This window comes from Lepidochelys kempii, chromosome 28 (genome assembly GCF_965140285.1).
Source record: "Lepidochelys kempii isolate rLepKem1 chromosome 28, rLepKem1.hap1, whole genome shotgun sequence".
NCBI classification, from domain to species: Eukaryota; Metazoa; Chordata; order Testudines; family Cheloniidae; genus Lepidochelys; species Lepidochelys kempii.
Window position 1 is genome coordinate 3,846,097 of NC_136407.1, and position 26,280 is coordinate 3,872,376.

Consider the following 26,280-nt stretch of genomic DNA (forward strand, 5'->3'; position numbering starts at 1 on the left):
GCCTGGTCGGACAACAAGGACTTTTGTGCTGTGGAAGGGATGGTAACCAATGAAGGAATGAATGGGTCAGGCACAGAATTCAGACTGCAACATTTACAAATCTTGTGTCCTGATTCTATGCTTTTGTCTCTTAATTTTGCTCCTATGTCTCATCCATTTTGACCTCTTCTCCTCCACCTCCTGCTATTTTGGAAGATTACAAAGTATGAAAAAAAGTACAGGCTGTAATTGCAAACCTGCCCTCCTAGGAGACCCTTTCTACCAACATTTATGGCAGAAGACCCAGAGATAAATGAACTATCAGAAGTGGAATGAATCTATATTGGGGTAAACTGTAAGGCTCACTTGGTCTCAACTGGGATTTCAAAGGAAACTAACACATTTCATAGAATCATAGAAGATCAGGGTTGGAAGGTACCTCAGGAGGTCATCTAGTCCAACCCCCTGCTCAAAGCAGGACCAATCCCCAAGTAAATCATCCCAGCCAGGGCTTTGTCAAGCCTGACCTTAAAAACCTCAAAGGAAGCAGATTCCACCATCTCCCCAGGTAACCCATTCCAGTGCTTCACCACCCTCCTAGTGAAAAATTTTTTCCTAATGTCTAACCTAAACCTCCCACACTGCAACTTGAGAGCATTGCTCCTTGTTCTGTCACCTTCCACCACTAAGAATAGCCTAGACCCATCCTCTTCGGAACCCCCTTTCAGGTAGTTGAAAGCAGCTATCAAATCCCCCCTCACTCTTCTCTTCTGCAGACTAAATAAGCCCAATTCCCTCAGCCTGTCCTTGTAAGTCATGTGCTCCAGCCCCCGAATAATTTTTGTTGCCCTCAGCTGGATGTTTTCCAATTTATCCACATCCTTCTTCTAGTGTGGGGCCCAAAACTGGAGACAGTACTCCAGATGATGCCTCACCAATACCGAATAGGGGGGGAATGATCACGCCCCTCGATCTGCTGGCAATGTTCCTACTTATACAGATCAAAATGCCATTAGTTTTCTTGGCAACAAGGGCACACTGTTGACTCATCTCCAGCTTCTCATCCACTGTAACCCCTAGGTCCTTTTCGGCAGAACTGCTGCCGAGCCACTCAGTCCCTAGTTTGTAGGAGTGCATGGGATTCTTCCACCCTAAATTCAGGACTCTGCACTTGTCCTTGTTGAACCTCATCAGATTTCTTTTGGCCCAATCCTCTAATTTGTCTAGGTCCTTCTGTATCCTATCCCTCCCCTCCAGCGTATCTACCACTCCTCCCAGTTTAGTGTCCTCTGCAAACTTGCTGAGAGTGCAATCCACACCATCCTCCAGATCATTTATGAAGATATTGAACAAAACTGGCCCCAGTGCCGACCCTTGGGGCACTCCACCTGACACCAGCTGCCAACTAGGTAGTGTCTGTGGGAGGGGAAATAAAAAAGCCCCTCTCCCCCCCCCCATTGCAAACCCTGGGGTCTCAGTCCCACTGGGGTAACTGTAACCCCCTGTGCCAGGTTTTGCCCTCTGTCAGCGCCTCACCCCGAGCTTCTCTCCTGCTCCTCCCCACCAGCCCTGATTTTGCCTTTAGCCCCTCTCCTAATCCTGCCTCCAGCTGCTTGACCCCCCGACCAGTCAATTTCCGGCCCCTGCTCAGACCCTGGGCACCCCCCTGCTCCCATTCGCCCCTTGGCCCCTTAAGGGCAGGGGGAAGGGCAGTGGCTTCAGCACATGAACTGAGCATGCTCAGGACACCGTAAGTCGCACAGTCCTATGGGGGGCAGTTTACCGCGCTACACCGGCCCCCGGCCCCGGCCCCGCCCCCGGGGCTCGCTCCGGTACCTGGAGGCTGCAGCTCCGCAGCGGGGCGGGCAGGGCCCGGGGGCCGTGAATGAAGGTCTCCCCGGCATAGACCCTTCAGCGCAGCCGCGAGCGATCTCTGCCTCTGCGCATGCCCGACTCTCTCCCGCACGATTTGCGCATGCCCAGAGCCGGGACACACAAAACGCTCCAACGGCGCCGCACGAGCTACAGAGAGCCGCAGCCACCCGCAGCCCTTCTAGTCCTCGGCCCCCTCCGAACGTCACTTCCGCTCCTGGGAGAGTCAGAAACTACATCTCCCAGCCTGCCCTGGGGGGCGCTTCCTCCCTCTCCAGCCCAGGTAAGGGAGGGCCCCGGGGTCAGCCTGACTCTCCCCGAGTCTCTCATCCCCTCCCCCCCGCGCAGACGCCCCCGACCCACGCCCCTCCCCCTCCCGGCGCCTCTCAGACCCGCCGCGCCCGGAGCCCCCGGCGCCTTCCCGCTTCTCGGGCGACCTCTCCCGCCCCTGGGCCCGGCCGCTGCGCTGCCGGGGGAGCCGGGGAGCGCGGGCCGGGGCTGCTCGCTGGGCGGCCGGAGCCTCAGCCCCGGGGCCTCCGGCCCGGCTGCTCCCCGGGGCCCGGGCAGCGCCCCTAGGACCGGCCCCGCCCCGGCTCGCCCCGCCCCGCCCCCCTCGGCCAGCGCCGGGGCCCCCGAGGCGGCGAGCGGCCCGGCGGCCGGGGAGACCCGCCCAGCGGCTGGCCCTGGGGCCGGGGGTCTCCTGCCCGAGGGGCGCGTCCCGGGGTCGGGCAGCGGGTCGCGGTCACTTGCGCCCCCGCGTGTCCCAGCGCCCGGGCTCCGCGCCTGGCCGGGGAGCGGCCCCGGAGCGCGACCCGCCCGGCCCCGGCCGCAGGGCCTGCGAGCGAGCCCGGGCCGGGGCCGCGCTGGGGCTTCCCCCGGAGCCTGGTGTACCCCAGGCCGGGGGCTGGAGGAGCCGCTGGCCCCGGGAGGACCCCGCCGCGTGCCCCCAGGTGTGCGCGCCCCCCGGCGGGGAGCCCCCGGTGCCGGGAGCCCAGCCCCCCGGCCGCCCCGGCTTCCCGCCGCGCCCCGGGGCCGGCTCGGCTTTGCTCCCCTCGCCTCAGACAGCCCGGCTCCCCTCGCGGGGTCCCCCTGCTGCCACGGCCCGGGCAGAGTCCGAGAGAGGCCGTCTCCGGCGGGGCCCAAGCAGCCCGGGGCTGTGACGGGCCGGTGCGGAGGGAGCAGTTCCTGCCCCTTCCTCCCGTCTGCTTTTCAGAGTTTGCCCCATTTTCTCTCTCATTCTCCAGTGTTCATGTAACAGTCTCAGGTCTGGGAGGTTTGACCTGCAGCGAATTTTATTTCTGTGGGAAATTGTCCTGAATCATTCCCCAAACGAGAAGGGGCTTAATGGGTGCCGCTTGCCCAGCCCTGAGACCCAGCTGCCTCTGGGGTGGGATGGGGTGGCCATTCTGTGCCAGCACCAAAGCAAGGAAGGGGGGGACAGAAGGAGGGAAGAAAACCCACGGGAGACTGTCCAGCCCAAGGTTACACAGTCCTGGCTACTGCTGCCCCCAACTGCCCAACACAGCTCCCCTGCTAGCCCCCAGTCGCCTGCCTGCCCCTGCTGCTGCCTCCTCCCCGCTGCCAGGGAGTTTTCCTGCTCCATACTCCCCTCACCTACCCTCTTAAAGTACCTCCCCAAAGGGCTCCCTGCTGCCCATGTGGATGGTGTGTGTGTGGGGGGGGAATTATTACTGTCTGTTTAATGAACTTCCATATACAATCCTGTCAAAGTGTCCAACTACTCTCACTTAACAGAAAATCTCTTCAGATCCGGGTGCTTTTCTCTCATTATCAAATATTTCTTTTGAGACCTATTTCTTCCCCAGTTCTCCAAGATAGATCTAAAATATCCTGTGTGCAGTGCTGTAGTAGCCATGGTGGTCCCAGGATATTGGAGGCTGTCCCCTTGATTTATATACAGATGTTCCGTGTTATTCTCCATCCCATTCCTTATGAATCTGCACGCGTTAGCTTTTTTGCTGGCAGCTGTGCATTGAGTGGAGCTTTTCATTGATCTGTCTACAGCAACATGCAGATCCCTTTCTTGAGTTGTGTAGCCGATAATATGTTCTGCTGATGCCACTAGGTGTAATGCATGTTCATAGGGGTTTCTCTCCTACTAATGTTGGGGTGTCCTTCTCCTATAGGTTAGTGTATTAATGATCTCATCTTGGGGTCAAATGTGTCAATTCGTTGCTCCTGTGGTCAGACATCTGCGGCTGTTCTGTCGAAAAGCCGGTGTTAGCTCATGTTCCTCTGGTTGGCTGATGTCTTTACAGACGAAATTCCCGCTTAGATACTCTGTTTCCAGTTCTCCAAATCTTAGGGGTGACTGTTAGGCCATTTGTCTGTGTCAAAGTTCATAGGCCTCAAGCCTTATGCTAACCGTTCAAACCAATATCGTACAGGATACAGGCCTGTAGGTTCCTGGCATTACTGCTGCATAAAATAAATGCTAAAGCTGGATCTAGGGGCTACATTTGATAAATGATAGTTTGAAACATTTGAAAAATGATAGTTCATTTACCCCACAAAGTGTATAAGTAGCTGCAGTTTTTTCTCTCCAATGTGCATTGTTTTGCATTTAGAAAGACAAGGTGGGTGAGGTAATATCTTTTATTGGACCCACTTCACTTGGTGAGAGAGACAAATCTTTGAGCTACACACAGATCTCTTCTTTAGGAGAGTGGCCTAAAAAATTGTCGTCCTTTCTCTCTAGCTATCTATTTCTAATTTAATATTCCCTGAGATTTTTTCCATGTCTTACTAATAATAAAATAGTAACCTAAAATATCCTCAGATTTTGACCTTTTCTCCAATTTTTGAATATATTTAGAAAAGTTTTGCAGATATTTCCTATTTTCTCTCAATTGTCAAATAACAATATGAAATTCACTCTCATTTTACCTCTTTACCTACTATTGACGATCGATATAAAATCCCTCACGTTTTTCTGCTTTCCTTTCTAGTTTGTGAAAATCGATCAAAAATTCTCCAGATTTCTACCCTTTTCTTTTTAATGACTTAACATGGATATCAGCTGCCAGATTTTTGTCTTTTTCCATGTAATTATCAAATATCTGTTAAAAGGCATCTTGCGTTTGGAGACGTTCCCATGTTTAGTTGCAGCAAGTTCTCCTGTTTTGGAGGAAATTTGTTGCCTTAGTCATTCTCCATCCTGCCGGTTGCAGGGAGTTAAAGGGTCAACTTTCTCCTCTCATTTGAGACTCATTTCTTTCCCCCTTTATCTTCATTAAAATTTTTGCTGATGAAAGTGACTTGCCCCATATTTAATACACATCAAAGCCAGAGTGTCTCCCAGCTGCTCACAGGACAGTTGGCTGGACCCTTTTCTTTTCCTCAGGGGGCACAGGATGAGGGCTCAGTTTGTGCCTATCTCCTTGCTGCCCAGGCTGTACCCAGAGTGGCTGAGAACCTCCATGCTACTGTATTAGCCCCTCAATTTCCCCTCACCATGTTCACCGGCAGTATTCCAAACCCCCATGATGAACGGTCTCCATGGTGTAATAAAATGACCAAACATTTCCTCAGAATAGAATCATAGAACTGTAGAGCTGGAATGACCCATGAGAGGTCGTCTAGTCCAGCCCCCAACACTGAGGTGTTTGTCCAACCTGTCCTTAAAAACCTCCAATGATGGTGATTCCACAACCTCCCTTGGTAACCTATTCCAGTACTGAACTAGCCTTCGTCACAACTGAGTGACAAGGCTGGCTCAGATTCAATTTGTGATCCACTATAACCCCCGGATCCTTTTGAGTAGTACTGCCCTTTAGCCAGTTAGTCCCCCGTTTGTAGTTGTGTTTTGGATTTTCCTTCCCTAAAATGTAGTACTTTGCAGGGTGGATAAAAATCAATAATTTTTTTTAAATATTGGATTTTTTTATTTAAATCAGATTTTTTTGGATAAAATGCTTTTTGAGGAAAAAACCATCTAAAATAGATAAATTATAGCTCAAAGATATCTTGTCATGGAATAGGGATTATAAATTTTAATTCTATAGTATGAAACAATATATTCATGTAAAGTTTAAGAAAAGTTTTGTAAATGAGTTCCAATAGTTTATGGATTAGGGACCCAATCTTATGGGGTTCCAGGGGCTTCTGTATCGGTTATTGAGGTTAATCTTTCTATCTACCCAATAGGGGTCGGTGCTCAGTTTAGAAGATGCCATCAGAGATGGTTAGTTTTGCAATTCTCAAACTCTGGATTTGTGTCTCCAGAGATAACATGCTTGTTAACAGCAAAAATGTTTTAAAATAAATAATATATAGAGGTGAGAAATAACAGACCTCAACCTTATTGTACCTCTGCAAATTTGTGTACACAGAGTCAATCCGTTACCTCTCTCTAAAAGTGCAAAGTTTCAAAAAGTTCAATGAATAGAAGATTGTTGGAGGCGGAATTGATCTGGACAAGGAGAAGTCGTCTGAAGATAAATGTGAGAAGGGAGGGACAGGCAGTAGAAACAAAAGTGAAACTGTTTGAGCAGCATATTCCAGAAGTCTTGAGGTCTTTCTGACTGTAGCCTTCATTGATTTGAGATCGACCATACCATTCTCTCACTAGAAGGGAAAACCTATAATGGCAGCAGGCCGTAAAGGAGACCCAGTTTGGGAATATTTTAATGAAGTTCCTCTGTCTGTGGGTAAGACAGGCATGGGTGCAAAATGCAAACAGTGCAACAAAGAAATGCAAGGCCTAATTGCCTGAATGAAACAACAACGCAGCTTCCTCCTGAGAAGGAACACTTCTCATGATGAAGATGTCATAGGATCTTGGCTATCTTGAGAACCCCTTCGTGCATGGGCAGGGTGGGCGTAGAGGTCAAGAAGACATTGAAGAGGGTGTCCCCTCCTGCTCTGCCATCTCCTGCACTTCCAGCCCCAAGGTCTCGGCCACGTGCTGAAGTAGGGCTTGATGCTCACTAAAGTTATCCAGTGGGCTAGCCCTCGAAGGTCCTGCGACCGCTTTGTCTGGGCTGGGGGAGGTCCCGGGGTGTCGACTGCCATGAGGATGGAGGCAAAAGGGTGGGCACGGGTTGTGTCTGTGACCAACAAGAAGGACAAACAAGGTCACACCTCCTTGACTCCCAAGAACAAAGAGGCCAAAAGGCTCGACTTATTTGGGAGAAAAGTTTATTCTACCACCAGCTACAATATTGGGTGGCAAACCATCAGGCCCTGTTGGGCAGATATAACGTTAACCTCTGGGACGGTCTCAAAAAGTTCCAGGAATCTTTCCCACAAAGTGTAGCCCAAGAGTTTGGCACCCTGGTGGAGGAGGGTACCGCGGTGGCCAGATGCTCCCTGTAGATGGCATGGGATGCGGTGGACTCGGCAGCTCGAGTGGTCGCATCAGTGGTTGTTATGCAGCTCCTGGCTCCAAACAGCAGGCTTCTCCCAGGAGATGCAGGCTTCAATTCAAGGCCCACCCCTTCGACGGGGTTGGTCTTTTCTCCTAGCAGATGGACATCAGGCTGCATGGGTTGAAGGACACTAGAGCTACCCTTTCCTCGTTGGGCATGCATACGCCACAGTCTGCTAGAAAGTACTTCCGGCTGCCCCAGCCGCCAAGACTCTGGCAGCCCCATCAGGGCTCTGCAATACGAAGGGTTTAGTTTTAGTTGTTGAAGGCCTTGCTTGTGCAACCTGCTCCTGCCAAACATCTAGGGGGGCCAAAAATGCTCATTTTGAGGGTGCGCCTGAGAGCAACACCCCAGTCAGCCACCTGGATCCTTCCTGCCTTTTCCTCAACCGCCTCTCTCCCTACCGTTAGGCCTGGTTGCAGGTTACCTTGGACTGCTGGGTCCTGAACGTAATGGCTCAGGGCTATACCCTGCAATTTTTGGCTGCCCCTCCCTCCCACGTCCCTGTCCCTTTTCAGAGACCCTTCTCACTAGAAACTCCTCATTCAGGAGGTTGAAAAGCTTGGACTTGGGGGCAGTGGAGGAAGTTCCTTGGGAAATGTAAGGAAGAGGATTCTACTCCCGCTACTTCCTAATCCTGAAGGTCAAAGGGGGCCTAAGACCCATCCTAGACCTGACTCGCCTCAACAAGTCTTTCAAGAAGTTGAAGTTTCACATGGTCTCTCTGGCCTCCATCATCCCTTCCCTGGATCCAGGAGACTGGTATGCAACTCTCGACTTAAAGGATGCTTACTTTGATGTCTACATATTCCTGGGACACAGGTGTTTCCTGTGTTTCATGGTGGCCGGGTGCCACTTCCAGTTCACAGCGCTGCCCTTTGTCCTGTCCTTGGCTCCCAGAGTGTTCACAAAATGCGTGACGCCAGTGGCAGCTTACCTGACAGTTCGAGGAGTCCAGATCTTCCTGTATCTCGACGACTAGCTCATCAAGGACAGGTCTCTGGGGCAGGTGCGAAGGAGCCTCGATCTGGTATGCTCTACCTACAGTGACCTGGGTCTGCTAATAAACACAGAAAAGTTCACGTTGATGCCAGTCCAATGCATAGAAGTTATTGGAGCGGTTCTTGATGACTCACAAGCTAGGGCCTGCTTTCCAGAGGTGCATTTTTGGGCCATGTTGGACCTGATTTCCGACGTAAAGAGCCACCTGCTCATCACAGCCCACACATGCCTGCGACTGATGGGCCACATGGCCGCGTACATGTACATGGTCAGCCATGCTCGACTGCATCTGCAGCCTCTGCAAGCATGGCTGGCCTCGGTCTATAACCCCAGCAGGCACGCCCTGAATCGAGTGGTCACGGTGCCGAGCCGTGACCTCTCATCCCTAGACTGGTGGGTGGATACGAAGTCAGTTCTGCAAGGAGTTCCCTTGATGATCCCATCCCTGTCGCTCACCCTGGTCTCGGACGTGCAGGTCCTGATGGACAATACCACCGCAATGTATTACATCAACAAGCAGGGTGGTGCCAGGTCTTCGGCCCTTTGTTGGGAGGTGCTCAACCTCTGGGACTTTTGTGTGCAGCATGCCATTCATCTGGAAGCCACCCACCTGCCTGGAACCAAGAAGGACCTGGCAGATCACCTCAGCAGGACCTTCTCGTCTCACCACGAATGGTCAATCTATCTGGAGGTGAACAACCTAATCCCCCACAGGTGGACCTGTTTGCATTCAGGAAGAACAGAAAGTGCCGTGTGTTCTGTTCCCAGCAGGGAAGGGACAAAAGTTCCCTGTGAGTTGCCTTCTTGATTCAGTGGTCAGGAGCGCTGATGTATGCCTTCACGCGGGTGCCTTAAATCCACGAGGTCCTGCTAAAGATGAGGCAAGACAAAGCAAATGTCATCCTCATACTCCCCGCATGGCCTCGTCAACACTGGTTTGGCATGCTGTTGAGTCTTTCAGTGGCCACCCTGCTGCAACTGCCTCTTTTTTGCTGGATCTGTAGTCCCAGAACCACACCAATCTGCTGCATCTGTACCTGGTGATGCTTCACCTGACAGCTTGGCTTCTGCGTGGCTAAGTAGGGACAAATGTCAGTGCTCCGAGGGTGTCCAGCAGGAAACCCTCCACTTTGCCACGTAGGTAGCCACAGTGAAAGTGGTTCATGTGTTGGGCCTGTGATTGACACATTTGTGCTGAAGAGGCCCTGCTGCAGCACATCCTGGACCTTTGCTGCACCGTAAGATCCACGGCCTGTCGCTATCTTTCTTCAGGATACACCTGGTGGGCACTTCGTCATTCCACCCTCTGTTTCAAGGTAGGACCTGGGGATTACAGTGGCTGAGAAACTGAATAAGAGTCAGAAGTGTGCCCTTGTTGCCAAGAAGGCTAATGGCATATTGGGCTGCTTTAGTAGGAGTATTGCCAGCAGATTGAGGGAAGTAATTATTCCCCTCTGTTCGGCACTGGTGAGGCCACATCTGGAGTATTGCATCCAGTTTTGCCCCCCCCCCCCAACTACAGAAAGGATGTGGACAAATTGGAGAGAGTCCAGCGGAGGGCAACGAGAAAGATTGGGGGGCTGGGGCACATGACTTACAAGGAGAGGCTGAGGGAACTGGGATTGTTTAGTCTGCAGAAGACAGAGTGAGGGGGGATTTGATAGCAGCCTTCAACTACCTGGAGGGGGGTTCCAAAGAGGATGGAGCTCAGCTGTTCCTAGTGATGACAGACCAAGGAGCAATGGTCTCTAGTTGCAGTGAGGGAGGTCTAGGTTGGATATTTGGAAACACTATTTCACTAAAAGGGTGGTGAAGCACGGGAATGGGTTACCTTGGCAGGTGGTGGAATCTCCATCCTTAAAGGTTTTTAAGGCCTGGCTTGACAAAGCCCTGGCTGGGATGACTTAGTTGGTGTTGGACTAGATGACCTCCTGAAGTCTTTTCCAACCCTTTTTAAAAAAAAAAAAAAAAAAAAAGGATGGTCTTCGCCCATTCCATGACAGCGTGCAGTTCTTGAAAGGTCTGGAGCGCCTCTACCCTCATGTCTGCGACCTGGTCTCCCCTTGGGACCTGAATCTTGTGCTGTCAAGGCTCATGGGTCCCCGCTTTGAACCCTTTGCTTCCTGCTCCCTCCTGCTTCTCTCCTTGAAGGTCTCCTTGGTCGCTATAACTTTGGCCCGTAGAGTGTCTGTCTGACATCAGGACGCTCACATTGGAGCTGCCTTATATGGTCTTCTATAAGGACAAGGTTCAGCTGCGTCTCCACCCATCTTTTCTACCCAAGCTTGTCTCCCAGTTTCATACTGGTCAAGACATATACTTACTGGCTTTTTGTTCAAAGCCTCATGCGATGGATGAGGAATGCAGGCTGCATACCCTGGACATCAGATGGGCGCTGGCCTTCTATATAGATAGAACGAAGCTGTTCTGAAAGTCAATGCAGTTGTTCATTGCTTTCGCAGACAGGATTGAGGGTTGCCCAGTGTCTGCCCAGAGAATCTTGTCTTCGATCATGGCCTGTATCCACTATCTTATGAACTGGCGAAAGTGCCCCTGACGACTATCATGATGGCTCGTTCCACTAAGGTGCAGCCATCATCAGAAGCCTTCCTGGTGTAGGTGCTGATCCAAGAAATGTGTCTGGCTGCAACCTGGTGAGATAATGCAATGTTGATTGGGGATCGTTTCCAATCAAGCATATTCCAAAGCCCTTCACACCAGTCAGGCGTATCTCTATACGCCCATAGAGTCTGTTCCCCAGTGTCCCGTTCCCAGCTCTGACATGGCAGAGCCTTGCCTGCGTCTCTGTTCCCGTTTTCTCCCCCCCTTAACAAACATGATTCCAATTTCCCTCCCCCCCCCATTTAACACCAGTTTATATAGTAATGTTTTCAGCTATACCTTAACCAGTCATTTTACTGAAATTTAACTAACCAATCCTAACCTATTGTAACGTAATTCACTAACCAATTATATCCCACTACCCTAATTAACTTACCCCTACCATAATTAATTGTACAGCAGCCAGAAACAATTAGAGAACCAGACAGATTAACAATAGAAAAGTGGGGGCCATAAAGATAAAACAGTAGAGAAATGAGGGTTTCACAACCATTGATAAGTGATTTCTTGCCAGATAGGATGCTATCAAATTAAGTTTTCTTTAACTATCTTAAGATCTGTTTTTTTAACTAGTGGTGATGGGCACTATTAGGACAGGATCGTCTTCCTAACAGCCCAATACCACCTTATTTCAGTGTGACTGGTTTCGGATGTGACAATGTGACCGTACGCTTCCCAGCTTATGGCTGCCCCTGTGGCTTAGCCAAAGGCCTTAGCCTAAGAACAAGGCCTCAGACCATCCTAGTGAGAAGGCCCATACACAGGCGGACTGTGATTTTGATTCTTTGTTTTTATACCCCTGTAACTAGCTGAGTGATAAAAATACAGTTAAGTTCTTAAAGTATAGGCTTTACAGGCAGTTTTGAATATCTATATTCTAATAGTGGGTTCTACCCCTTCCCCCCATTCTGTGTCTGTCTTGTCTATTTAGATTGTAAATTCTTCAGGGCACAGGCCATCTTCTATTCTGTGTTTGTACTCTGCTCAGCACAGTGGGGACCCCCTAGTTAGTTAAGTACTAAGATAATGAATATGATTTATAATAACAACTTTCCTGCCACTGTGAGCCAAGGAAGCAGGCGTTGGGATGTTACTATTTAAAAATAAGCTGGGGTTAAAACCATGAAATATTCCTTGTGACAAGTATCCAACACTTTCGACTGACCTCCCTTGTTTTCTTTGCCTTGAGTAGGGTTTCCAGTTTCCAAACCTGATGTGAACTCGCAGCCGGAACGAGGGGGAGAGCCGTGGGTCCCAGACCTCCAGGGCTCTGACAAAGAAGTGGTCACAGGAGCTGCCTGCACAGGTAGGGAATTGGTTAAACCAATTCAAAAACTGTTTGGGAATGCAGGAAATATTTGGGATGCCCTACAAAGACCTTGTGAGCTCTCCAAGTTCAGGATTGTTCCCTGCAGATGTGGAATCATTAGGCAGATGTCACTCATGGCTTCCCACCTATTCTGACTGACAACTGGCAGCAGGTCCCTCCCCGATCTCACTTTTCCCTGAGTGTTCTGGTGAGATGCGGAGCAAAACTGATCCCTTCCTCTCTCCTATGGGGAAGGGTTTGGGAAAAATCCTCCCCTGATAGGTTTGATCTCTCCCGCACATATTTCGGTTTGTTCATCCCTTCTACCATTCCTGTCTCTGAGATTTCCTTTCTCTCTGGCGCAGGGAGTGACCTATGTCTGGATTCTCTCTGTCTCCCGTCAGGTGATGGGATGGTGAGTGAGAATGAGGAGGAGAAACTCCAGCAGGAATATCCTGAGCACTTAGAACCATATGGGACGTTATCAGGAAGATCCAAAGGGAATGTTTCCAGGAGTTGTGCACGCCCAGAAAAAGCAAAAGCCTGTGAGATGCAGCAGAGGCCAGAGGAAAACTTGAGTAGCCACTCAGACCTTATTACACGCGAGAGCATCAACTTGGAAGAGACAAGCTACATATGCCATGCGTGTGGGAAAATCTTCAATGGGAGCTCAGACCTTTTCACACATCAGAGAATCCACAGAGGAGAGAGACCCTACATGTGCTCTGAATGTGGGAAAAGCTTCAGTCGGAGCTCTGCCCTTATCACACACTGTAGAATCCACACAGGAGAAACGCCCTACATATGTACTGAGTGTGGGAAACACTTCAGTTGGAGCTCAAACCTTATCAAACATCAGAGAATCCACACAGGTGAGAAACCTTATGGATGCTCTGAGTGTGGGAAACGCTTCAGTGATAGTTCAACCCTCATCTCACATCAGCGAATCCACACAGGAGAGACGCCCTACACGTGCTCTGAGTGTGGGAAAACCTTCAATCAGAGCTCAAACCTTAATAGACATCAGAAAATCCACACGGGAGAGACACCTTTCACGTGCTCTGAGTGCGGGAAAAGCTTCAGTTATAGCTCAAACCTTATCATACATCAGAGAATCCATACAGGAGAGATGCCCTACACATGCTCTGAGTGTGGGAAAAGCTTCAATCGGAGCTCAAACCTTATCACACATTGTAGAATCCACACAGGAGAGACGCCCTACACATGCTCTGAGTGTGGGAAAAGCTTTAATCAGCACTCTCACCTTATCAGACATCGTAGAATCCACACAGGAGAGACACCCTACGTGTGCTCTGAGTGTGGGAAACGCTTCAGTCGGAGCTCACACCTTATCACGCATCGGAGAATCCATACAGGAGAGATGCCCTACACATGCTCTGAATGTGGGAAAAGCTTCAATCACAGCTCAAACCTTATTAGACATCAGAAAATCCATATGAGAGAGAACTGTAATAAATGCCTGGACTAGGGCTGGCCAAAGATTTTTTTTTTTTTTTTTAAATCACATTTGCTAATTCGCACTTAGTGATCTTTGCACCATCTTCACTGTGGTCTCTCAGCTCCCCCAGAGGAGTTGCCTGCTTCTGCCTTTTGCAGCTCACCCTTCTTTGTGATCTTTTCTATCAACTCCTTTCCTTTTGAGTCATAGGAGTGTGTCTCCAGCCAGGAATGTTCGTCAGCTCCAGGTGGGAGAGAGAGTTTGGAGCCCAACAAGCTACACTGAGGCAAAAACTACCTGTGCCCTACATCCACTAGGACTGAACATGGTGTTGGCTGCTGAAGTTAGTGATCTTGGTGTAAAAAGACAATTATAGTTGTAGAGCAGATACAGCCCAGGTGCAGTGGTTGGCATTAGCTTTCCCCTTGACCTGACCTAAACTCCATCACTTTTCCGAGTCTAAACAAACCCTGAGCATCCCGGTTATACTGTTCCCCCATTTCAAAGCAATTGTTGGTCATCAAGTTCTCCCTTCGGGAACAAATTCTTTCATTCCCAGTTGCTCTGATGTTGCTTCAGGTTGTGCTGGAGAGCAGATATTTTTACCACCATTTTCCTCACTTAAAATACATTTTAACTATAACAAAGAGCAGGAACAGGGCAGGGATAGGGAAAAATGTAATTTCCCCTCTGTAACAACAGAAGAAGATAGGATAAGTCAGAGGGATTCCCTTATTCACAATACCAATCCCCCTGTTGTTCAATTGGTTAGGTCAATATTTTTTCTAAAGGGCTAGGAGGAATATTCCCTAGTAAATGACTTGGGACTAAGCAAAATACCCATGCATTTGGCTCCCAAAGCAGTTGTGGCCCAGGCCCTGCAGGAGATGGCTCCTGAAGATAGCTCCTTCCTAATCAGGTGCATGTTGCCTATTATTTGGGAAATGCAATCCCTAGCTAGATAGAGATGGGGGGAAAATGGAAGTAATGTTTCTGTTCAGCTCACCCCTCGGAGATGCTGCAAATGTGTAGAAAATGAAATCCATGTTGAATGTGATAGAGCTGCAGAAAGATACCTATTTTTAATAGATTCCTGACTTTTGGTGTCTTACAGGGATTCTAAGCCGCACCTGAATTTAATCCCTAATTTAAATCTGTGCCACTAGATTAAAGAAATAAAAGGGCATATTTGGGGGAGTTATACCTCACTACCACAACTGGTATGTTGTGTGGTTGGTGAAGAATTCTACGCCAGAGAAGTGTAAAATTACTCCAAGTAAGGTCAAAGATTTGACAAGAACTCAAGTAGAAATGGCAGGTACGCGTGGTTGATTTTCACCCCAGAGATGGAAGCTATGATGACCTTTGGCCCAGATAAAGTATTTTTAGAAGGCTAGTTAAGTGGCATTGATCACACTCCTAAAGGATGCCATGATTAAATTGGGAACAGCTGTCTTTTACCATTTGGATCCAAAGGTTCGCGAAGCACAGAGAGAAACAGCTGATTCCTTCAGAGCCGTTCCATGCCTGTGGGTCCCAATCTGACTGCCTTGTTGGACAAGAAGCATTTCCATGCTGGGCAAATGATGGTAGCCAATGGGGGAGTGTATCAGATTCCAAGTTCAGACTGCAGGCTACATGAATGCTGAGTCCTGACTCTGGGGTTTGGTCTCTTAGTTTTGCTCTTAATCTAGTGCATTTGTATCATTTCACGTCCTGCTACTGTGAAAGATTAGGAAGTGTGAAAATAGAGCACAGGTGTTTTTTCTCATGATGCAACCTTCCCAAATAGTGTGAGACCCGGGGAGACATGAACTCACAAAAATGGAAGGCTCCTAGATTATTGTAGAATGTGACTTCACACAAAGCTCACTGGGTGGAAATGGGAATTAAGAGAAAACTGCCCTATAGGTTTATATTTTGTAATCTTTGAATAAGTTGTTACCAGTGACAAATTAAACATGAAGTTAATTAGTGTAATGTAAGAGGCTGATTATGTGATAACTTTGTGTTACAATATAATTCAGCTTTTCTTCTAGTTCTCTCCCTGCCCCCTCCTACTATATAGGAAATGGTAGCTAATCCTGGAATTAAAGCCTCACTCCAAAGGAATTAGAGTGGGGGAATATGTGAGTGAAATAGTATTTACAAGAATAGAGACCCAGGATAGACTGTAATTAATTCTATTTAAAATGGAATGTATTTTAATAAATTTTAAAATAAATCTTCCATTAAAAGAGGAAAATTACTTGAGACAAGATGTGAACCTTTTATCCAGTGAGAGGGTAACAGCCACAGACTTCCCCAGGTCTCTTGTTTGCAAAGCAAAGATGTCACATCAGGCAGGAGATGTCAAAATCTAAAATGGTGATGGTAGCTTTCCTGGTTTTTTGTTTTTGTTTGGTTTTTAATTTAATTTTTTTGTTTTAGCAACCAGGCCCCTTTTCCTTTGGAGCACAACGCTTTAACTCTCAGTCCTGGCTCTGGAAACCTCCTCAGAACTGGCCTTGTGTTTCTTTCATGTTTAATATCTTTGGGGTTCACACATCCACACTACATGCGGTTCACAGCAACAGATACTTTGAGAAACCTACTGCGTTAAGCAGACCTTTTCCAAACTGACATTGGCCCAAAGTCTGCCTCAATTCAGCTGGATTGGGACACATTTGTATCAAAGGAATGGTTCACACCTGATTTGCCCAGGGACCTCGGGGGAGGTGTGGTAAAATAGGATAAGTAGGAGTCAACAGCAATAAAGATAAGGGTGAAAGACCCTCACCTTGCAGGTCAACAAACCAGTTCTGTTCATTCCTTCTGATGCATCTGGCACTGGGCACCAGTCTTGCATTCTTATGTTAAGTAAGTCCTCTACGGCCTTGTCTACGCTGGCAAGTTTCTGCACAGGAAAGGAGCTTTCTGCAGTGTAACTTCGGAGTTCTACAAACTGCCAAGCCACTTAGTGCTCAGAAAGTGTGCAGTTGCAGCACTGTAAAAAAAGCCACCCTGAGGAGCGGCGTAGAACTGTCCGCGCCAGGGCTACACCGCCGCGGGGCCAGTGTAGACACCCTGATCGATGACAGCGCTGTGATTGGCCTCCGGGAGGTGTCCCACAATCCCTGTTCTCGCCTCTCTGGTCATTTGTTTGAACTCTACTGCCCTGCCCTCAGTGACCAACCGTGAACCCCCCCCCCCTTAAATTCCTTGGGAATTTTGAAAGTCCCCTTCCTGTTTGCTCGGTGAGACATGCAGTGGTCTCAGCGCATCTTTCCAGGTGACCATGCCTGCTCCGTGCACCAGGTGATCCTTCGCTTGGAGCAATGCCGAGCTGCTGAACCTCATCAGCATTTGGGGAGTGGAGGCTGTCCAGTCCCAGCTGTGCTGCAGCTGTAGGAATTATGATAACAGACAGATTTCATGATGCACGAGAGAAAGGGGCCATGACTGGGACACACTGCATTGCAGGGTCAAAGTGAAGGAGCTGTGGAATGCCTACCACAAAGCACAGGAGACAACCCCCTCCCCCGGTGCTGCGCCCAAAAGCTCCCAGTTCTACAAAGAGCTGGATGCGATATGCGGTGGTGACCCCACCTCTACTGCGAAGGCCACCGTGGATACTTCGGTGGCTCACATGCTAATAGAGAGTGGACCGAGCCAGGAGGAGGAAATCTTGGACGAGGATGTGGAGGGGGAGGGGGACCCTGAGGCAGAGGATGACTTGGAGGTCAGAGATGCATGCAGTCAGGACTTCTTCTCTACCCCAGAGGAGGCTAGCAAGTCACAGCTGTCAGAGCTTGGTGAAGCACAAACAGGAGAGGAGGCCTCTGGTAAGTGGCTTTGATTTTGGGAATCGCTGAAGTGAGTTGTTGGGGGCAGGAGGGTTGCAGAAAGCAGGCTTGTGTCTGTATGATGTGCATACCACCACATGCCTAATCTGAGCAGTGGAATAGGGTGTTGATTGACTCTCTCACTTCACAGGAATCTGCCCCAGATATCTCCATGAAACTCTAAGAGATAGGGGAAAGCCGATTGCTGCAGAGGAGCACTCGGATCGGACAGAGACTTCTCTTAGAGGAGAGTCTAGTGATAGAGATTTTCTAGGTTTTAGTCAGGAGGAGAGGATGGAAGAGGATAAAGTATGGGCCAGATCAGACTAGAAACATTCTTATAGAAAAGAATCTGACACATCAATAAAGGGCAGACAAATAAACAGTGACAAGTCTTTAAAGTGCTTGTACACAAATGCTAGAAGTCTAAATAATAAGATGAGTGAACTAGAGTGCCTCGTGTTAAAGGAGGATATTGATATAATAGGCATCACAGAAACCTGGAAGAGTGAGGACAATCAATAGGACACAATCATTCCAGGGTACAAAATATATCGGAAGGACAGAACAGGTCATGGGGGGGAGGGTGGCACTATATGTGAAAGAAAATGTAGAATCAAATAAAGTAAAAATCTTAAATGAATCCACATGTTCCATGGAATCTCTATGGATAGTAATTCCATGCTCTAATAAGAATATAACAGAAGGGATCTATTATCGACCACCTGACCAGGACAGTGATGGTGATTATGAAATGCTAAGGGTGATTAGAGAGGCTACCAAAATAAAGAACTCAATAATAGTGGGGGATTTCAATTATCCCATATTGACTGGGTACATGTCACCTCAGGACAAAACGCAGAGACAAAATTTCTTGATACTTTAAATGACTGCTTCTTGAACCAGCTGGTACAGGAACCCACAAGGGGAGAGGCAACTCTCAATTTAGTCCTGAGTGGAGTGCAGGATGTGGTCCAAGAGGTAACTATAACAGGACCGCTTGGAAATAGTGACCATAATATAATAACATTTAACATTCCTGTGGTGGGAAGAACACCTCAGCAGCCCAACACTGTGGCATTTAATTTCAGAAAGGGGAACTATGCAAAAATGAGGAGGTTAGTTAAACAGAAATTAAAAGGCACAGTGACTAGAGTGAAATCCCTGCAAGCTGCATGGACACTTTTCAAAGACACCATAATAGAGGCCCAACTTAAATGTATATCCCCAATTAAAAAACACAGTAAAAGAATTTAAAAAGAGCCACCTTGGCTTAACAACCATGTAAAAGAAACAGTGAGAGAGAAAAAGCCATCTTTTAAAAAGTGGAAGTCAAATCCTAGTGATGTAAATAAAAAGGAGCATAAACACTGCCAAATTAAGTGGGATGTATAAGTAGGGGCATTGCCAGCAGATTGAGGGACGTGATCGTTCCCCTCTATTCGACATTGGTGAGGCCTCATCTGGAGTACTGTGTCCAGTTTTGGGTAGGGAAGATCCTTTCATGGATTGAGAACTGATTAAAAGACAGGGAGCAAAGGATAGGAATAAATGGTAAATTTTCAGAATGGAGAGGGGTAACTGGTGGTGTTCCCTAAGGGTCAGTACAAGGACCAATCCTATTCAACTTATTCATAAATGATCTGGAGAAAGGGGTAAACAGTGAGGTGGCAAAGTTTGCAGATGATACTAAACTGCTCAGGATAGTTAAGACCAAAGCAGCCTGCGAAGAACTTCAAAAAGATCTCACAAAACTAGGTGACTGGGCAACAAAATGGCAAATGAAATTTAATGTGGATAAATGTAAAGTAATGCACTTTGGAAAAAATACCCCCAACTATACATACAGTATGATGGCGGCTAATTTAGCTACAACTAGTCAGGAAAGAGATCTTGGAGTCATCGTGGATAGTTCTCTGAAGATGTCCATGCAGTGCGCAGCGGCAGTCAAAAAAGTGAACAGGATGTTAGGAATCATTAAAAAGGGGATCGAGAATAAGAAGGAGAATATCTTATTGCCCTTATATAAATCCATGGTATGCCCACATCTTGAATACTGCTTACAGATGTGGTCTCCTCATCTCAAAAAAGATATACTGGCATTAGAAAAGGTTCAGAGAAGGGCAACTAAAATGATTAGGGGTTTGGAACAGGTCCCATATGAGGAGAAATTGAAGAGGCTAGGAGTTTTCAGCTTGGAAAAGAGGAGACTGGGGAGGATATGATAGAGGTCTATAAAATCATGAGTGGTGTGGAGAAAGTGAATAAGGAAAAGTTATTTACTTGTTCCCATAATATAAGAACTGGGGGCCACCGAATGAAATTAATGGGCAGCAGCTTTAAAACAAATAAAAGGAAGTTAACCTGTGGAATTCCTTGCCTCAGGAGGTTGTGAAGGCTAGGACTATAACAGGGTTTAAAAGAGAACTGGATAAATTCATGGAGGTTAAGTCCATTAATGGCTATTAGCCAGGATGGGTAAGAAATGGTGTCCCTAGCCTCTCTTTGTCAGAGGGTGGAGATGGATGGCAGGAGAGAGATCACTAGATCATTACCTGTTCGGTTCACTCCCTCTGGGACACCTGGCATTGGCCACTGTCAGTAGACAGGATCCTGGGCTGGATGGACCTTTGGTCTGACCCAGTATGGCTATTCTTATGTTCTTATGTACTGGGCAATCTGCTGCTGCAGGTTCTTTGGCAGAGCTGCTTTGTTTCTTGCCCCATGAAGGGTAACTTTCCCGCGCCACTCTGCCGTCACCGAGGGAGGGGCGGAGACCATTGCTGCACACAGGCGAGCCGCATAAGGGCCAGGGCGGATGCTGCAGTCTTGGAGAAGACCCTCCCTTGATTCCCTGCTCACCCTCAGCAGCAAGATATCTTCCATTATGAAAATAGCCTGTGGAAAATGTGAGCACATGAATGATTATAAGGCCCCTCCTACAGTGCGGTCTCTCCCCAAGAGCCACGTTCCCAGTGTACAGTATGGTCCTGGAACAGTGATTTCCCCTGCCCCTGCTGTTACCATTTTGCGGGTCTTGTGGTTCATGTGTGCTTGTCTGCGGACAGCCAGTTAGTGATAGGTATGTGCATAGTGGCTGTGTTTTAAATCATTCCATCAGTGGTCTGTGTTGCAAACAATACTGCTTGTGTAAAATGTTGCATTTTGGCTTCACAGATATGACCTTAGGAGCCCAGCCTCCCTCTTTGTTATCGGCAGCTGAACGGCTGTGCAGAATTAGAAAGCGGCCATGAAGAACTTAAGAGAGCTTTCTGTGTGATGTCACGATGCACTCCACGGCCGAAAAACAAGAATTGAAGGAGTGGCAGAACAGCGAGAAGGGGGACTGAAAGGAGAACACGGTGCACCAGATCGAAGCCACAGGTTGGTTCTTAAACGTTATGGAGTGCCATTTGGACATGCTCCAGGTGCTACTTGCACTGCAATCCAAGTAGCTCTGCGCCTGCCCTCCCCTGCAGCCACTGTCGCAAAACTCTTTTCCATGCACCCCCTGACACTGTCAACACACTCTTATCAACCTCCTGGCTCCAGTCGGTACCCGCTGCATTCCACTCCTGCCCCGTCACAGTCCAGCCCTGCAGACTCCCAGTACCCACTACACTCAACACCTGTCTCTCGGCAGTTTATTATTGCTGAAGTACAGTATCCACTGCAATGTACTCCAATGAGTAAGATTGCATGTGATACCTGGACATACACAAATCTTTAACTGTCCTAGGACCTCACCTCCTCATGGGACCCTCCCTTCCCCCATCCCCCACAGTGTTGATGTGGTTTTTGTTTGTTTGTCTCTCTCTTCCAGTGGTTGCTTTTTAATAAAAGAATAGTTTTGGTTTGAAAGCCATCTTCATTCCATTAATTGAAAGCAAACAGAGCCCTGCAAAGCAACAGGCAATTTTCTTAAAGCTTCATAGTGCATTGTCTGCACCAAATCACCTCCTAGCATTACAAGCACTGCATTCCTGTGCATAGCAACAAATATTCATGGCTTTCGGCTTCAAATTGCTGCCTCAAGGCATCCACTGCTCCCCTCTAATAGTGCTGATTTCTGGCTGTTCATCTTCAGCCTCCAGGCACTGAGCTTCAGTGGTCCAGCCCTGAGTGAAGCTTTCACCCTTCCCTTCACAAATATTATGGAGAGTACAGTATGCAGCAATAAGCATAGGAATATTGTCATTGGCCAGGTCCAGCCTTCCATATAGGCAGCGCTAGCGGGCCTTTAATCGGGCAAAAGCAAACTCAACAGTCATTCTGCACTTGCTCAACCTGTTGTTGAACTGCTCCTTGCTACTGTCAAGGTGGCCTGTGTATGGCTTCATAAGCCACGGCATTAAAGGGTAGGCGGGGTCTCCCTGCGTTAATGTCTGTGAAATGCCCACAGTGATCCACAAGTTCCTGGAGAACCGTAGATAAATACCCCTTGTGATTAATATACTTGGTAGTTAGGTGGTCTGGTGCCAGAAATGGAATATGTGTGCCATTTATCACCCTCCACAGTTAGGGAACCCCATTTGTGCAAAGACATCCACAATGTCATGCACGTTGCCCAGAATCACCATCTTTCAGAGCAGGATGCAATTAATGCCCTGCACACTTCTGTCAACACGCATCCAGCGGTCGACTTTCCTACTTCGAACTGGTTAACAACTGACTGGTAGCAATCTGGAGTAGCTAGCTTCCACTGTGCAATTGCTACACACTTCCCCAACGACAGGGCAGCTCTCATTCTCGTGTCCTTATGCTGCAGGGCTGTGGTGAGCTCCTCACACAGTCCCATGAATGTGGCTTTCCTCATCTGAAAGCTCTGCAGCCACTGCTTGTCATCTCAGATGTGCATGATGATGTGATCCCACCACTTAGTGCTTGTTTCCTGAGCCCAAAAGTGGCGTTCCACTGTGGTCAGCACCTCCATGAATGCCATAAGGAATCTCGTGTCATAGCTACTACGTGTGGCAAGATCAATGTCTAATGCCTCTTGCCCTTGTAGTTTGAGGAATAACTCCACTGCCATTCATGATGTGTAAGTAAGAGTGAGCAGCATATTGGTCAACGGCGCGGGATCCATTCCTGCTGCCCGAAGAGGCAGAGCGCGCAGTACACCAACCATTGAAAGGGTGCCAAATGCGGACGGAAGCACAGGGATTTCTGAGATGCGAAGCAATGCATCACAGGGCATTGGGATAGGACCCAGGATGCCCCGTGACCCCCTCCACCTTCCCACAACTCTTAGTGACAGAAGAGGAAGAGATGCTCAGTGGGATTCTGGGTGCACCACTGCAAATACCACAGCAAGTGCCGCAAGTGTGAACACACTATTGTGCAGGCAGCTGACAGTGTGAACACACAACAGCGGTTTCCCTTCAGCGCTCTCTGAGCAGCACTGTAACTCCTGGTGCTGTAACTCTGCCAGTGTAGACATAGCCTCAGAGAGACAGGCTGCCGGGATCCCAGGACTGATCCCCTCTGGGGAATGAAGCACAATGGCGACAGGCTATGCAGCCTTCACTCGTCTCCTGTACCTGTAAACCCTGCTAGCCCAACGTGCTGGACCATCTACGCCAGCACCTGGTTCCTCAACTGCAGGTACAGTTCCTGCTCCAGGTGAATCCAAAGGCCGAGAGGTGCAGAGATCCAACCCCTTATAATCTTGTTCCTTTTTCTATTTTTTGTCTGTTTCTTTTTATGAACTTGGAGACCCCCTATTAGATTGGAGTGTAACAGTGCCGCTCATTGGGTGTGAGTGTGTGAACACATCTGAAATCTACAAAGGGAAGATACTAGGAAGAACAGTTCCCCAAATTTTAAAACTCTGCCTAGGAAATGACTGAATGCACGCGCCTCACCCTCCTACACCCCCAAACCCTGTCCCAGCCCGGAGCCTCCACCCAGCACCCAAACTCTGTCCCAGAGCCTGCAGCCCCACCCCTTTACCACACACCCCCTGCTGCTCCCAAACTCCCTCCCAGAGCCTGCACCCCTCACCCTCTCCTGCACCCCTGCCCCAGCCCGGAGCCTGCACCCAGTTGTTAGGGGGCTTATTCCTTCACCCACTTACTTCCCTGGTCCTTCTCGCATGAACAGAGAGCAACAATACCCGAAGTCCAAAGGTGCAAACAATTTGATGTTTATTGGGGTGAACTTCCAGCAAGCATGATTCCAGTTTCCTTCCTTAGTGTCCCCCTTCCCGGCTCTGACCCCACAGAGGCTTACCTGTGTCCCTGTTCCCATTAGATTCTGTTTGTTTAAATGGCTGAGAAAATAAGCTGTGCTGAATGGAATGGATATTCCTGTCTGTGTGTCTTTTTGTAACTTAAGGTTTTGCCTAGAGGGATTCTCTATGTTTTGAATCTAATTACCCTGTAAGGTATTTACCATCCTGATTTTACAGAGGTGATTCTTTTACTTTTTCTTCTATTAAAATTCTTCTTTTAAGAACCTGATTGCTTTTTCATTGTTCTTAAGATCCAAGGGTTTGGGTCTGTGGTCACCTATGCAAATTGGTGAGGATTTTTTTAACAAACCTTCCCCAGGAAAGGGGGTATAGGGTTTGGGAGGATTTTGGGGGGAAAGACATTTCCACGCGGGATCTTTCCCAGTTATATATCTGTTAGACACTTGGTGGTGGCAGCAATAAAGTCCAAGGGAAAAAGGAAAATAGTTTGTACCCTGGGGAAGTTTTAACCTAAGCTGGTAAAAATAAGCTTAGGAGGTTTTCATGCAGGTCCTCACATCTGTACCCTAGAGTTCAGAGTGGGGAAGGAACCTTGACAAACACAGATCGCTGTTCCTTGTAACTTTCAGATGCATTCAAATGGCAGCTGTTTAAAGGGAATGTGCTTCTAGTTCATGATCAGCAGCAGAATCTCTGTAAGGTTACCAACCATAGAGCTGGTTGTGTCTGCATGTAAGTAACTGTAGAGTTAGTGTAGTACCAGATAGTTAATTGCACAGTCTTACGTCTCTAGCCTCCCTTTCTGGTCTCATTGATCACTTGGGTAGAAACAGCAAGGGTTTGGTGGTTTTGTTTTTTGTTCTTTTCTCCCTTCATTTTTTCCTAAGGAATGTGTGATCTTGAGCATGTTATTTTAAGATCCCTGTGGATCAGGATAATACCATCTCCTTGAAATAGGTGAGGAAGTGGCCTGTTTGTATAACCTAAAATGAAGGAGCTTTTGTCAAGCAGTTTTGCCTTTAAATATACGGTGATTAAAAATAGTAAATTCCACAGCCAGACACCAGCATCATACAAACTTTTAAGTTACTGTGCATAAAATCAGCTATTCTTGATCAATTAATTACAGAAGAAACAAACTCTTAGGAAGTAGCTGTAATTTGTCCCCAAACCTTTTTTTGTTCTCATATGCTACCAGAGATTCTCTTCGAGGGCAGAGTTACCGTTATCTGGGCATGTACCATCGCTCTTTATTCCCTGTTTTTCCAAGTTTGAGTTTTACTGAGCTTGATGTCCTGGAAGGGTAAGAGATATTCACAGTCAAAGTTAACTCTGTGTGAACAAACGTTTTTGTTAATGACAAATAATTTAACTAATCCCTCATTGCAGTAATTCCACTGACTTCAATGTACTCTCCCCATTTCTAGTTCCCAAAAAATAAGCAAATTAAAACAACCTTGAGAACTAAAAAGCTGTGAGAAAGTGGAACTTTTAGTAGCTCAAATAATTCAGTTTCTTCTATGTCTTGTGCATGTGTAAAAGGCACAGCACATTAATTTATAACCGCATCTTTTTTAACTTCTTTAACTATCATGGAGTACATTAACTATATCAAGTGGGTTGTTCAATGCAGTGAGGTTTTCATGCATTGCCCCAAACATATTTTTCATATTATTTAAATAAATACAACTCACTGAATCATAGAATCATAGAATATCAGGGTTGGAAGGGACCTCAGGAGGTCATCTAGTCCAACCCCCTGCTCAAAAGTAGGACCCATCCCCAATTAAATCATCCCAGCCAGGGCTTTGTCAAGCCTGACCTTAAAAACTTCTAAGGAAGGAGATTCCACCACCTCCCTAGGCAACGCATTCCAGTGTTTCACCACCCTCCTAGTGAAAAAGTTTTTCCTAATATCCAACCTAAACCTCCCCCCACTGCAACTGGCCAGAAACTTGTTTATTTCATGCTCTGAAGTGTGTTGGTAGCTCAAATTAAATAGGTTTATTTTCTCTTTGTGTGTGTGAGGTACAACACATTAATTTAGTGGTGCTGAAAATGTTCCCTTCTCCCTCCAGAACTGCCTCAGAATCACCTTCCCTTTGTAGATTAATCTGCTCCTGCGTCTCTATGAGGAAAATATGATTTCTATGAAAAAACCCCAATTTTTTAATTAAAAAGGGACTGAGACAGAATGGCCACATGATGGTGACACAACGTCAGGAATGCAAAGCAACAGGCTCCTGGTTTGCACATTGATGGTGACAAGGGATTGAACTCGACTCCTCTCTTTTCCCAGACACATTTGTTTAATTCTCTGAGGCCAAACATAAGTTTAAATGAATTTCCAGGGCGATGAAAGGGGACTTTGGGATTGATTTCACTTGTCCACCAATGCAGCATTTAGTGGTATAAATAGCACCATGGGCTGGACAGAGAATGGAGACACCCTGAGCTGCCTGGTAGCAAACCCTGGCTTCCCAGCTGCAATTGGACATGCTGCACATCTACACATGGGTGTAAATAGCCCAGCATGGCCCCTGTGGGGTTTTGTGCATGGCACAGTGGTTCTGGTAGAAATGCTGATGCCATTAATGGCTGCACAGTGCTATGGCATGATACCCACATAC

At 47.8% G+C, this 26,280-nt stretch overlaps 2 protein-coding genes across 2 annotated transcripts in view; one reads left to right on the forward strand and one right to left on the reverse strand.

The window, feature by feature from the left end:
• Nucleotides 1–1,746: 1,746 nt before the first annotated feature.
• On the forward strand, nucleotides 1,747–23,199 carry LOC140904148 (uncharacterized). Its single transcript, XM_073326459.2, has 4 exons — nucleotides 1,747–2,134; nucleotides 12,058–12,171; nucleotides 12,579–17,457; nucleotides 20,635–23,199. The coding sequence occupies exons 1-3, from the start codon at nucleotides 1,747–1,749 to the stop codon at nucleotides 13,661–13,663; spliced, it is 1,587 nt and encodes a 528-aa protein (XP_073182560.1). The 3' UTR covers nucleotides 13,664–17,457; nucleotides 20,635–23,199.
• Nucleotides 23,200–23,571: 372 nt separating this feature from the next.
• The window catches only part of LOC140904236 (uncharacterized), a 51,427-nt gene continuing 48,718 nt past the window's right edge, over nucleotides 23,572–26,280 (reverse strand). Inside the window, exon 5 of the transcript XR_013635109.1 lies at nucleotides 23,572–24,945. The gene's annotated coding sequence lies outside the window, so the exon portion shown is untranslated. The remainder of the gene's footprint in view (nucleotides 24,946–26,280) is intronic.